The sequence below is a fragment of the Saimiri boliviensis genome, chromosome 9, assembly GCF_048565385.1.
Source record: "Saimiri boliviensis isolate mSaiBol1 chromosome 9, mSaiBol1.pri, whole genome shotgun sequence".
Classification (NCBI taxonomy): domain Eukaryota; kingdom Metazoa; phylum Chordata; class Mammalia; order Primates; family Cebidae; genus Saimiri; species Saimiri boliviensis.
This window is the reverse complement of record NC_133457.1, coordinates 93,967,154-93,981,701: the sequence shown is the minus strand read 5'-3', so window position 1 is coordinate 93,981,701 and position 14,548 is coordinate 93,967,154. Positions and strand designations below refer to the sequence as shown.

Sequence of the window (14,548 nt, the reverse complement as noted above, 5' to 3'; positions counted from 1 at the left end):
AAACGACCAAGACAATCACCCTATCAGTATTTATTAGGCGCCTACTGCGGACGGTTGGTCTTCACGCAGGGCAGGCGAGAAGAAGGGGTCGTGGTGCGCGGGCCGCTGCGGAGACCGGGAGGCCGCCGCGGATCACGGGAATTTGGCGCCTATTTTTTGTTGGCTGGGTGTTCTCGCCGGTGATTGGGCCCCGGCGAGGCGTGCTGGTGCGCTCGGCTGCGGCTGCTCCGTCGACCTTGGCAGACCCGGGCGGCGCAGGACTCACTCGGCTGGCCTCCCAGGGGATGGGCCACCAGGAGTCTCCGCTGGCCCGGGCGCCGGCGGGAGGTGCAGCTTATATAAAGAGGTTATGTAAAGGGCTCAGCTGGCGCGAACACGTGGAAAGCCAAGGGAGCCTAGGAGCCCAGGCCTCCCCAGCGAGCGCCGCGGCAGCAGCAGAAGCACCGGCCGCACGTCGGACTCGGGTCACCGCCTCCCGCGCAGCTCGGTCCCGGAGGCAGCCCCGGCGCGGAGCGGACCATCCCCAGGCAGGGGCTCCGGGGGTGAAACGGACTGCCCGGAAGTGGAGGTGCGCGGGCCAGGTAAGGGTGCCGTTCGAGGACTGAAGGGCCAGCACCGAGGCTGGAGTTACTGCCACTGCCTCCGCGCTCGAGGAGGGCAGTCGGGTTCCTCGGCCGGTAGCGCTCCGAGAAACCGAACTTTTTAGCCTATCTCTTCTACCCGCCGCCCTCGGGGACTTGGGTCGGTCCGCGGGGCTCCGCTAGGGCTTAATTCAATGGACTGTTTACACCCGGGCGAACACAAGGCGGGGCGCGGGGAGGGGCGTCACGGTGGGGCCCGGGCAAAGAAAAAGTTTTCCGCTGGCCTAATCGCACCTTAAGGCGGTTTTCAGAAGGCGTTAAGCTTGCTGGGTCTTCTTTTTCTTATCGTTACACGACGAACTCACAGAAAGAGGAGAGTTTGTGCTTTTCTTTCCGGTTCTCCCTCTGAGCCGCGGCCCAGTGGTTCCGTCTTTCCCGCTTTCCCCTCTCCTCCCCCGTTCAATCAGCGGCGGTGGCTTCCGTCTTAAAGGGGCCGCGGCGGCCGGGGGAGGAGGAGGTGGGACGCTCCGCGGCCTACTCTCCTGGCCTCCCCGTCTCGGCCTGGTCGTTTAACCGATTCTTTGGCCCGCAGGTCACAATCCAAGGTCCCGCTCCTCCGCGTCCCGGGGCCGGACGGAGGGATGAGGCAGGGGGGGCCCGGGCAGCGCCGTTGCTGCTCCCCCCGCCGCCCGCAGCCATGGAAACGGGGAAGGACGGCGCCCGTAGAGGTACACAAAGCCCGGAGCGGAAAAGGCGAAGCCCAGTGCCGCGGGCGCCCAGCACGAAGCTGAGGCCGGTGGCGGCGGCCCAGGCCATGGATCCGGTGGCGACCGAGGCCTACCTAGCGCGGCGACGGCCGGAGGGCGGCGGCGGGTCCGCGCGGCCGCGCTACAGTCTGTTGGCGGAGATCGGGCGCGGCAGCTACGGCGTGGTTTACGAGGCAGTGGCAGGGCGCAGCGGGGCCCGAGTGGCGGTCAAGAAGATCCGCTGCGACGCCCCCGAGAACGTGGAGCTAGCGCTGGCTGAATTCTGGGCCCTCACCAGCCTCAAGCGGCGGCATCAAAACGTCGTGCAGTTTGAGGAGTGCGTCCTGCAGCGCAACGGGCTAGCCCAGCGCATGAGTCACGGCAATAAGAGCTCGCAGCTTTACCTGCGCCTGGTGGAGACCTCACTGAAAGGTAGGAGCACCGCGGGCCTTTGCACACTTGCAAGGCCTGGATCCTCTGCTCTCCGGACGGTTTGGCCCACATTGTTCCCGGCCCCCCTAGGCCTCAGACCTGGTTCCTGTCACCCTGTGCCCGGACACACCCTCCTTTCCTAGGCGCAGGAACTCGGCCCTCTTTTCAGGTCTCAGGATCAGTTTCTGGGCCTAACGTTGGCTGGTATTTTAATAACAAGAGCTTAAGTGCTAACCATTAACTTAATGGGTGCTCAATAATTGTGAGCTATGGTTATTAAATGTCTGCTACCTTTTTAGATCGGTCAGGGAGTGGAAGAGGGGTTGGGTTCAGTTAGTAGCAGAACTGCGGAGCCCAGTCACCCTCTAGGGTCTCTCTCTCCCCCCCCCCCAAAACGAACAAAAAGAAAAAACTTCACTGGACCCACCCACACCCTCTCCCTCTCTGGTTCCAAGTTTCCTAACACCCTCCAGCTCCCACCCCCAAACTCTTGTGGCCTCCTAGTCTGCCTTTTCCTCTGAGGCCCCCAGCCCTTCATCCCAGGCAGCCAACCAAACTGGCGGTTTTCTAGCTTGGTCCTCCGAGGCATGCAGGCTGACAGCCCTCACAGGTGGCCTGAGAGCCATCACATAACAAAGCATCCAACATCTATTCCCTTTGTTTTACAATCTTAATCTTTTTCTTAACCTCAGAGGCTGGCTGGGAAATGGTTTTACTTAGAAGGAAAATGGGGTTCATTGAGGCAAGAGGTCTTCCAGTCCTGAAAGAACTAATCGCCTTAATTTCTCGGTTTTCACTGCATTTAGGGAACGTGTTCATTCTAACTACTCAGTACCCACAAGCCTTGTTCATACTACTACTATTAGCTAGATGTCTGCAGGGAGAGGAAAGGGGCAGTGGGAAGTTTGAGGAGTCTCTGAGGCAGGAGGATCCAGGGGAAGAAAGTTGACTAATCTGAGTCCCAGCTGTGGTCTTAGCGCTGAAGTAATTTTTAGGTAATAACTTCAAAAGTAAATTCTGTCCTCTTTCTATAAATAGAGAAACTAGGCTTAGAAGTGAACAAATAACTTGATCAGGGTTAATCCTCTTGAAAGGGAAGTTAGACTGTGCTCCTGTTTCCTTAGGTTTCTCAGAGCTTTAGTGATGGGGAACCCAGATCTGTCTTGATTCAAGGCCTGGGTCCTTTCAAAGGTGTAATGCTGTTCTCCCTACCCTGAGGATGAACTTTTAAGAATGGGTAGGATTTGGAGTGAGTTTGGAGGGAGTGGTCTCCTAAAATCTTCTTTGGAGCTTTTGCCCAACTGAAAGATCCCACAAGCCTTTCCCAAGAGAATACTTTTTGTCCCGTTGCAAGTCAGTTGTTTGACAGTGGAATTGGAAGCATGAATCAGTAGCACCTAGATTCCTTTAAACAGATGTCTACCTTTATGTCCATCCCTGCCCCATCCATTCTGAGAAGCCCACCCTCTCCGCAGCGTGAGTGATTTTGTTTTGAAAAGACGTCCAGCAGGGCACAGTGGCTCACAACTAATCCCAGCACTTTGGGAGGCAGGAGGATGGCTTGAGCCCAGGAGTTTGAGACCAGCCTGGGCAACAAAGGGAGACCCTGGTCTCCACAAAAAATAAAAAAAAAAAAACTAGCCAGACATGGTGGCACAGGCTTATAGTCCCAGCTACTCAAGAGGCAGAGGCAGGAGGATCGCTTGAATCTGGGAGGTTGAGGCTACAGTGAGCCATGATCCTGCAGCGGCACTACAACCTGGGCTACAGAGCAAGACCTGTTTCCAAAAAAAAAAAAGGCTCCCCGGGGGATTCTTTTCTTACTTATATTCTAGGAGTGCATCACTTATTTCCAAGTCCTTCCATTCTCAGACTGTCTTCTCTACTGCCAATGAACGGTCTGGACTTCCTACCGTAAGATTGCTTGATGTGGGAATTTCCTTTGCCAAATGTTTACTTCTTGTGTCCTCAGTTCATTGATGCCCGTCTCGAACCTTCAACCTCAGTTTGATGCTCTTGCTTACTCTCTCAACATATAAATACTGTGTAGACTTTCCTCACCCGAAGGATTTGTCAGAATTCCACAGTGACTCATGGCAGCCTTGCATAGTGGTTGGTACCATGGACTTTGGGGTTAGACCCTCTGTTTCATCCCAGGACTGACCACACAAAACATGGAGCAAATTGTTCAAACCCTATGAGGAGCGTTCCTTTACTGTAAGATAGTGGGTGTGTACCTATGACATTAGGTACATAGGGTCACTGTACAAACGACTAATGTCAGCAAGTGCTCACATGGGGAGGAATTCGCTGCCTCAGATCAGTTTGCACCATGTTCTGTACTCTTCTACCCTCACCCCCTTCAAGTTTCCCAAACTTGTTTCACCACGAACACACGTTATTTTCTGTCTTGTCAGGCACACCAAGTTGACAGAAACACTGGCGTGTTCGTCCTCTGTTTGTACTAAAACTGAGACCTAGAAGAAGGAAATCATTTGCTTTGGCGGCGTACTGGATATGCCCCTTTCGGTTGTTTGGCGTTTTCAAAATATTTGAACCACTGGTGTTCAGGGCTCAGAGACAGAGTAGTGAAGAAAATGTGCATTGTTTCTGCTTATGAAAATGACACTTGCCATGCGTTGATTTTTCAAGTAGTAAATCGGTAATCGTTTTTGCTTGTTAATATTAAAATAGGAAAGACCGAAATTACTCCAAGTTAAATTTTCCTTACTTGAGATTCCAAAGCGATCTTGATCTGTCCTGGGGCCCTGGGTTTACAGCATGCAGATACCATCCAGTAATGTTAGAACTGGAAGGAATCCTAGAGATAACCTGGTTCTGCCTCATTAGACAGAAAAGTCCTTTGCAGCCGCCCATGGCCCTGCCTCCTGCAACTCAGAATGATTTTGAAACAGGCCAAAAAGTGGGAATCTGTCTTAAAGTCTCAACTAAACCAAATGCTGGGTCCCTGCTGTGCTATTTTTAGGGAAAGAAAAGGCAAAGCAAAACACACCACTCCTTCCCCCAAAGGAACTTAGATTTGAAAAGTTTGAGAACTAGAAGAAGACTTAAATGCTATTCAGGATCACTGGAGGAAATGACCAGTCAACTCATTAGCAAGGGCTTTGTGCAGAACTAAGAGGATTGGGAGAAGATGGGCTTGAAAGTAGGGTGCCTAGGATTGTGGATAGACAAGAAACAAAGTGAATCTGTTTCACTATTTGGACAGTAAAATAATCTAGTATCAAAAAGAGAAATGCCTTGAAATGCCGTTCTTGGTCTTACTCCGTTTGTTTGGTTTGATAAACTTAAATGCATTGTCTCCTTCCGTTCTGTGCACAGACCAAACAAGTCCTGCCCAGAAAAATTCAGACAGCAGAAGTTTTGGAGGAATAGAAAGAGGTCTTAGATGTGTGACCTGGCTGTCTGATTCACAGGAAAAAAACAAACCCAGAAAAGGGACAAAACTTTATCCGCAGTGAGTTAGTGACAGCACTCAAACCGGCCTCCCAGCTTTTAAAAACCGTATTAACAATCCTGTAAATTATTTGTTTGATGGGTGGGTACCTATGTCTTATAAAGAGAGGAGTGAAGGCAACAACAGTTTGCTTTTACCCCTTGTTTTCCATTGCTAGAGGGCCCGTGCTGTATGCGCCTAAAACAAAGTTCAAGATTACTTAGCAGGCAAGCCAGAGTCCCTGTCAATCTCAGAAATTCTGTTGCCTTAAGGCACACATTGCTTCTTGTAACAAATAGCAAGTGAGGATACACACACAAACCCCGGACAAACTCAAGACTCATACAACAGAATAGTTAGAAGTTTGGAAGAGCTGGCGCCTAGCTTATACTCAACTTGATAAATACTAATTGTTCTTTACCAATTCTGCTTTACCAATTGATTGATATTCATGCCTCTAGGTGACTGGGAACCAAGGCCTTGGAAGGTGATCTTGCCTGCACACTAGGTGGCTTCGAGCCAGGCTACTACTATATTAGAAGAGGCTACACAGAGTTTTCTCCGTGAGGCATGCAGAGAGAGGACTCATGCCCACAGGAACATAATGCAGGGTCACAAGTGGTAGCATCCTAGCAAATGGTAACAGTTCTCTGGGAGTTTAGTTGTGGGCATTGGGGAAGCAGGGAAAGGAAGTAGCTGAGGGGGAACTATAATAGTATAGGAGAGACCAGGGTCTTAGCAGTAGACAGGTTGTCAAGTGGCTACAAAAGCTCAGAGCAGAGCAAGGCCATTCCTTCCCTGGCCCTTAGAAAGCAACTCTGAATCCTCTTCTGTGGCTTGGGCCTCAGAGTTTACAGAGCCCCCAGGTCAAGAGGCAGAGAGCTGGCTGGCATTGGGGAAACGTAAGTTAATGGGATACAATAGAATGCTAGACTCCGAGTCAGAAGGTTTTAGTCCCAATTTCACCCTGTAAATAAGAGCTGAAACTTGCAAGTTGCTATGTATCAGGTGAAGTCAGTACTGTGATTATCTTCATTGTACAGTTGAGACAACTGAAGCCCCGAGGTTAATGAAATTGCCCAGTGTAAAACAGCTAGGCAAGTAAAGTCAGGATTCAAGCCTAGACATTCAAACTTGAGTATGCTTCCTTAACTGCTGTGGGATACTCCTGGGACAGGTGACTTAAGTTCTAGGTTTTTCTGTTTTTCTTGGTTGTAAAATGGGCATAGTCATATTTTACTCAGAAACTGATGGCTCAGGCCGGACACGGTGGCTCATGCCTATAATCACAGCACTTTGGGAGGCCGAGGTGGGCAGATCACCTGAGTTCAGGAGTTCGAGACCAGCCTGGCCAAAGTGGTGAAACCTTGTCTTACTAAAATACAAAAAATTAGCCAGGCATGGTGACAGGCACCTACCTGTAGTCTCAGCTACTCAGGAGACTGAAGCAGGAGAATGGCTTGAACCTAGGAGGCGATGAGCCAAGATCGAATCAGTGTACTCCAGCCTGGGTGACAGAGCAACTCTGTCTCAAAAAAAACAAAAGCCAATCACTCCTCCTTGTTTTTAGTTGTAGATTGATCAGTGTTTGTGCCACTGCTGATTTCTGTTGGTTCCTTCTGTGTCTCAGCTGCCAGGGACCCCACCTGCTCTCTCTGGTCTACTCTTGAATGATTTGGGGCAACCACACAGACTTCCCTCTTTGCTCCTGACCAACAGCTTTTTATATGCATTGGGGATTTTAGGTACTCCCAGGAGATAGAAGCAAGCCTTCCTTAACTGAGAGCTTTGGTTAATTGGGGGTTGCATTGGGTAAGGCTTTTTATATTGTAAACTCTTTTTTTTTTTTTTTTTTTTTTTTGAGACGGAGTTTCGCTCTTGTTACCCAGGCTGGAGTGCAATGGCGCGATCTCGGCTCACCGCAACCTCCGCCTCCTGGGCTCAGGCAATTCTCCTGTCTCAGCCTCCTGAGTCGCTGGGATTACAGGCACGCGCCACCACGCCCAGCTAGTTTTTTGTATTTTTTAGTGGAGACGGGGTTTCACCATGTTGACCAGGATGGTCTCGATCTCTCGACCTCGTGATCCACCCGCCTCGGCCTCCCAAAGTGCTGGGATTACAGGCTTGAGCCACCGCGCCCGGCCCTGTAAACTCTTGGGGAGTGCTTCCTAAGTAGAACTTGAAGTAGTTGCTCATTTTCACCTCAAATTTGGCCGTTGCTGGTATCTTTAGGGCTAGGAACCCTCTTAGTGACTTATAAATTCTGGATCCTGACCTAGTTGTCTTTAACTTCCGTATTCTACGTACTCTACTACTACTATCTGTGTTCTTTCTCTTTTACACCTCTCCAGCTCATGGCGTTTATCTTGATTTATTTCATGCTCTTAATGTCCACCTAAGTGTGTGTGTGGTATACTGTGGGGAACCCAGAGACTTCATCTCATTCCACCGTGAGTGCCTCATCTAATGGAAGAGATGGTTACAGTATAACAGATGTTACTTCACTGCAGCCTGTGAGAGGTTCTCTGGGGGAATCAGCTGCCAGGAATGTGGGCTAAATCTGGGGAAAGGAAGGATGAGTTGTAAAAGGGTAAGTCAGTAACCCTGACAAGAGCTGAGGCTTAGGTGTGTGGCAAGGCCCATGCATATGGAGAGAGATACTTGAGCCATGGATTAGGGGTACTCCAACTGTCTGCCTGGCTGGTGGATTCTACATTTTAACCAACCCCTATAATGTTCCAAGTAGTAATAGCTAGCGTTTCATAGTATTTTCATATTCCTTTTTCATGTAATCATCTCCACCGTAAAGTTGGTGTTTCTGTAACCTGTTCTTACAAGAAAATTAATATCCATCAAGGTCAGGTAACTTGTCCAGCTAACACTAGAGAAAGGTCAGGGCCTAGGTTTACATCCAGATGCTCTTTCCAGTGTCCATGTTCTTGACAGGCTGCCTTATGACTGTTTTGGACAGCTGCCAGTGGTGTCCAGAGACATTGGCATAATTCACACGCAGTAGCAGTCTGCTCTGGTGTCCAGGCACCATTCAAGGTGCTTTGTATGTCACAATGAAGCCTTATAGCAGTACAGTGATGTGCGTGTTTCTTCTCAATTTATAGAAAATTAAACAGATTCTTGATGTCTTAAGAAGTTTGCCTAGGAGCATATAGCTATGTAATTGGGAGGTCGGGGACGGGTAGTAGAGGAAATGTTGACCCCAGGCCTGACTGACTTTACAGCCCCTGTCCTGCCAGTGGGTTCTTCCTTGTCCTGTTTTGGACACTGTTTTTGCCTGGGCAGCCATCGTAACAAGTCTGTTAATCTTAGGAAGTACTTTGGACACACCCTGTGGTGTTGCTATGGTACCCGGCCTCTTTATAATGACATCACAGCCCAAAGTCATTGTGAATGGGACCAACACTTGGTCCATATGCTTGTATTGTTTTGGGAAGATGTGCCAGGATGGGTCCATGTCTTCAGCTTCTCAGAACAGATCTTTAGCTGAGCCAGCTCTTTAACTAAAGTATTTTAATGTACAACTCCTAATTAAACAGGGATGGCTACAGTAATTATTTATTCAAACTCCATTTTTCTGGGTTCTCTCTAATCCTTTTTCTTAGACATTGTAATTTTTATACTTTGCCTTTCCCCCCGCCTCACATTAAAACTTACTTATTATATGCTATGTGACTTTCTTTTTTGGCTTTTTAAGTAAACTTTTGTTGAAGTATAATACGGTCCTTTAACTTTCAGCCAGTTGGCAATGCCGTAGTTAACTGTTCCTCATTCTCATTCTTGACAGTTTTCCAGTCCTTCACTTTCACTTATTCTGTATGGAATACCAGTTCTGGGTATTTCTGGTGTTTGGTGTGTGTTTTGTTGTTGGGTGGGTTGCGGCGGGGAGCTTGTTCGCTTTGTGTCTTTCTGGCACTTTTGAAATAAATTCAAGTGGGATTTTTCTTTCAAATGGATTGAGCATTTTAAAGACTTATGTAAGTATTGCTGAATTGCTGTCATCCTAGTCCTAATTAGTCCTCTGCAGAAAGACAAATCTGCATGTTGTGTGGTTGAACCATCACGATGGACTGGATGAACGTTAAGCTCTTTGGGGCATGCGTCATAGTCCACTGTGGGAGCTAGCACATCTGGGTGCCGCTGGCACTAAGGCAGTCGAGGTGCTTCTGCTGAGAATCTAGGCTATAGAAACTAGAGGTCCAGCCCTCAACTAGGCAAGTTACTTGATCTTTTGTTCCTCAGTCTCCTCACCTGTGAGAGGAAGTGTAATTATCATCTGAATAGATAGCAGTTTAGAGTAACAGAAGACTGGGCAGAGCACTCTCTGAATTCCTCCTTTCCGTCTTCTGTAACAAGTTACAAATTTTATTTATCCTGAACTTTTAAGACCTTTCACATCGTCTTCTTACCTCCTCCCTTGCCAGCCCTCACTTCGCCAGGTTTCAGAGACTCTTGATAAGTCATTCTGCCACTATATCTTCCATCACCAACCCCTCATGCCTCCATACGGAACTTGTTTCATTGTCCAAGATACACCCTCACACGTTAACATCTCTGAAATCAGAAGTGGACTTAGTCATTGGTGTGTCCATAGTGTTTTCAGCAGCCTATATGGCTTACCTAAATGGTATGGCTTAAAATTGGCGACTTGTAGATTCTGTAAGCAACGTATCTCTGAAATACAATACGTCAGTGGCTAGGTGTGGTATCTCATGCTTATAATCTCAGTATTTAAGGAGGCTGAGGTGGAAGGAATGCCTGAGCCCAGGAGTTCAAGACCAGCCTGGGCAATATAAGGAGACCCGATCTCTACAGATAATGGGGAAAAAAATAGCTGGGCATGGTGGCGCATGCCTGTATCTCCGCTACTCCAGAGGCTGAGGCAGGAGGCTCTGTTGAGCTCAGAAGGTAGAGGCAGCAGTGAGCTGTGATTGACTGCACTCCGGCCTGGGCAACAGAGCTAGACTGTTTCAGAATAAGTAAATAAATAAAATATATCAAGAACTTTTAGTCACTTCCCATTTCTTAGAGTCTAAATCCGCCTTAAGAATAGCTCCAGCCTCGTTTCAACACATCCATTGGAACCCTTCTGTTATTACCCAGACTACTTGTGTTCCTGGCACACACCCCCGTGCTCCTGTGCCCACTCCCCTCATCCTGGAAGACGCAGCTGCAGGGGCTCTTGCTGCTATTCTCAGCCTGCCTTCTTCTCATCCCAGCTTCTCCCCCAACTCCTCCAGCAGATCTGGGCCCGCTTCCTAGTTCTCACAGCTGTAATCATTCTGCTTCTAACCAGAAGCCTCTGTAAGGGCAGGAGTCCCCCTCATCTCACCACACCACTGTCTCAGAGCACTATGGGCTCAGAAATTGTTTAAGTGGCGTTGACTGAAACCTGGAAATCTAACTTCTGGCGCATGCTTAAGAATAGGCTTGTAAAATCCAGGGCATTTTGTATTTCTTTCCAGGAAGTGCCTGTCTTTCCAGAGTTCCTACTGCCTTGTCCTTATGCTGAGCCTGCTGGCCTCCCATTTCTCAGTGAAGCCAGCCATGTTTTATTGGGAATTTCAGCACAACCGATCAATTTCCATGGCTAATGAGATGCGAGATACCTGCTTAGTTTTGTTCTTGGGTTTACTTTTTTAAGCATTTTCTCTTCCTGTGAACTGTGGCATAGGATATGTTTTGAGATACAAAATTTGTATTTTGGTCACCTGACTGTCAGACCTGAGGGAAAGGTAGTAAAACTGACCCACAGGCAGGCCTGCCTCTCTTGGAAGTGCACTTTTTAGCCCTCTGTGAACTGGGAGACAGCATGGTCTGTGGGGAGGGCTTGCTATGGGAGCTCTCGCCTGTCCTCCCCGGTTACTCATGGCAGGGCCCTTGGGCAGGCTCTGAAGCCTTTCGCAGCCTTAGTTGCCCACCTGTAAAATGATGTCTAGTAAATTGAGAACCGTTCACGTGATAAACTTTTAAAATAGTACATGGAACCCAGTAGGCTTTCAAAGGCTAATTTACCTCAGATCCTTTTACTGTCTCCAAACAACCTGCCTGTTTCCTCCCTCTCCGGGAAGACAGCTAAATTTGTGACTCTTATTAATCTCATACAACTGTCAGATTATACTAGACAAGGGAATTAGTAAATGTTGTTTCTGACAGTTCAAAAAAACTGAATTTCATGTGGGGATTTTAGTGGTGGCTGCTTGTGTCTATTCCAGTTATATGTCCTGAAACTGGGGAAATACCTGCGGTTGTGGGTGGGGTTGGGGGCCCACTGTGAGTTAGACCTGAGCTAAAACTCCATGGATCACCTGCCCTGCATCAGTCCTGTTCTGACTGGTGGGCCACAGTGACACTTTGGTTCTTTGGGAATTAGTGTCTTTGTGGAACGAGTGTTCTGTAATCCCCTAAAGTTTGATTACTTTTCCTTCTTCAATGCACAGTCATCCTGGAAAATGACTGCAGGTGAATCTGGGGAGTCTGGAAGACTGAGTAAGAAATGTAGTCCCCAGACCTCAAAACATCTGCAGAATGTGCCAGTATTTCTTAGGGTTAAGTGGAAAAGTTAAACCATAGATTGCTAACTGGCTATGCTGGTATAATTAATAAAAACATGAAACTAGTGCCTTGGCTGGTCAGAAGAGGGAGGTTACTGGGAAATCAAGAGAGTATAAGATTGGCATTGCAGCTAGCCTTAAGGTGCACATTTCAGTTGTACCTGCAGAGATTGTGGGGGCAAAGGGCCTAGGTGGAGGGGTGACTTTAAATGGGAGTAGCCCGGTCTACCTAGAACATGGGTTTCAGCTGTTACAGCCTAGGAAGTATGATGTCTTAGATAGAATCATCTCTTTTCATTCTCTAAATTTCATCTTTTGCCTAACATGTAAAAACTTACTTGTATGTCCTATGGCACTGGGATTATTGAAATCGGTGACTTCCAAGTATTTGGTTATGGTTGGGTGGAAATGATGATGCTAGTGCTGGTCAGTGGGTCATTTCCCCAAAAAGATCGTACATTCTGCAAAATGTAGTTCATACCTGACTTAATTCACAGTACTCATGTGGTATAGGTGTCATTCTGTCATTTGATAGATCTAAAGACTGAAACACCGAAAAGACTGAAGCTCAGAGAGGATCAGAGACTTGCCCAGGGCCCTGCCTGTCTTTTCATCACACCTCTATCTCCCTGTATTTTCTGTGGAACAAAGAATCCACCCAGTGAAGCAGTAGGCAGAGTTGGGGTCTAAACCCAAACTCCTTGTTTCCTGGTCTGTGTTTTTTCCGTTACTTCACCAAGTGCCTCCAAGTGCCTGGCATCGTCCACGTCCTCTCCTTCCATCTGGTCGTAGGTAGCTGAGACCCCATTAGACAGTCTGCTTGGAGTACAGGACTAGAATTCTGACATGTCTGTTTTCTCCCGGGCAGCTAGGAGTTTGTGTGTGAAAGCAGACGCTGCAGCTTCTCATGAAGTAAGTCCAGGGGCTCTTCCTGTGCAAAGAATTACTTTTGAGACAGAATCTTGCTCTGTCGCCAGGCCGGAGTGCAGTGGCACGATCTCTGCTCACTGGAACCTCCGCCTCCCAAGTTCAAGCAATTCTCTTGTCTCGGCCTCCCTAGTAGCTGGGACTACAGGCACGTGCTGCCATGCCCGGCTATTTTTTTGTGTGTTTATTAGAGACAGGGTTTCACCATGTTGGCCATGATGGTCTCGATCTCCTGACCTCGCACAGTGCTGGGATAACAGGCATGAGCCACCACACCTGGCCAAAGAAGTACTTTTGAGGCCAGGTGCTATTGAGAAGCTGGGACTCCTGAGGCCACTGCACCTGGCCTCAAACGTACTTATTTTGAAAGGACTTTGGGAAGCCAAGGCGGGAGGACCACTTGAGCCCAGGAGTTGGAGGCTACGGTGAGCTATGGTTGCACCAGCACTCCGGCCTGGGTGACAGCGAGACCATAACTTGTAAAAATAATAATAACACGTTTGTTATCTGGGACAAATAGCTGTGCTCCCAGTTTTCCATTCTGTCATACCCACTGATGCTGGGTGTGATTCTGAGAATACTTCTTCCTGTCCAGAATTTGCCTCTCAACAAACAGCCACTGCTGCAGCATCTCCAGTCCAGCTCCTTCCTCAGAGCAGCTCCTCAGTGCAGGGGTCCCATCTCCCTCAACCACTCACAAACCTTGAGTTCTTTTTTTTTACCCTTTTTTCTTTCCCTTGATTCTCATAACCTGGACTTAGATTATAGTCTGTTTTGCAGACTTGATTTCTTTTTCCTTGAGTTGCCATAGTTACTAACTTTGTATATAAAATAATCATCATTCCTCCTCCTTTATTCTCCCACCAGAAATTTCATTGTTTTCTGATGTGGCCTTTGCAAATGGAATTGGATGGCTTTTTCATCTTTTCCTTTCTGGTCCTACCTCTAGTGCACATTTCTCACTCTCCTTTTTCTCTGTCTTTACGCTGGCATCTGGATTGACTTGGGCTTCGGATTGATGCTTCATTTTGCAGTGTTTTTACATAGAGGGCCCCTGCCCATGACCTAGATAGAGGATTATGAGAGGGGAAACAACTGATTTGAAAAGAACAAAAAACATCTGCCCTAAACTGGTTCTACCTGTATTACTTTGATTGTGAGTAACAGAAGCAAATAAATTACATAATTACAAGGGAAGTGAGGTCTATCCCATTGTGATCAAATACCTAAAGCTTTTGTTTTGAACATCCCATCATCTTGGCTGAACCTAGAACTCTCAGACCACTGGCTTTTGTAGACTGTGTGCCTGTTAATTTCAGGGCTGTTTGGGTTAGCAGAGTCTCACCCAGATCACTGGTTTTCTTTATAATAGAGTCAATGACTAGTAAAAGGAGCCCTTCACCAGAAGCTGTCTGAGGAAGTACAGTCACTTTTGGTAGGTTGGATACTCCATACTGGGGCCAGAGAGAGGACTTCTCTTCAGGTCCTGGCTCAGTTACAGTTGACCTTGTGACTGACTACCCAGAGCAAGCCAGCATGTTTGCAGGCCCAGCCTCTCCTCATCAGTAAGATAAAACATCTCCCTTCTTAGACTTAAGCTTCAGGGACAATTGTAGTCTTCGAATAACTTCCACGTAAAGGTTCACTGAACCGTCAGTTGCTTTATGAAGAATATTGAGATTTGCTTGGAGATGTTGGTCACCAGCTTTCCTGGAGTTTCAAGCCCACACAATTTAATTCTATCTTGTACATCTACTTCAGACTCCACTGTTCCAACAAGACTTCCTGTTTACACCTTTCTGGTGTTTTTGTCCTGTGTTCATCATCCATTCTATCTTT

The 14,548-nt window shown here is 47.9% G+C and overlaps 1 protein-coding gene across 2 annotated transcripts in view; it reads left to right on the top strand.

Moving 5' to 3' along the window:
* Positions 1–216: 216 nt before the first annotated feature.
* STK35 (serine/threonine kinase 35) overlaps positions 217–14,548 on the top strand; it is a 45,610-nt gene continuing 31,278 nt past the window's right edge. For both annotated transcript variants that reach the window (XM_003941040.4, XM_074406337.1), the window contains exons 1-2: positions 217–581; positions 1,174–1,759. In XM_003941040.4, coding sequence (XP_003941089.1) covers positions 285–581; positions 1,174–1,759 — 883 coding nt within the window. In that variant the 5' untranslated portion in view covers positions 217–284. The remainder of the gene's footprint in view (positions 582–1,173; positions 1,760–14,548) is intronic.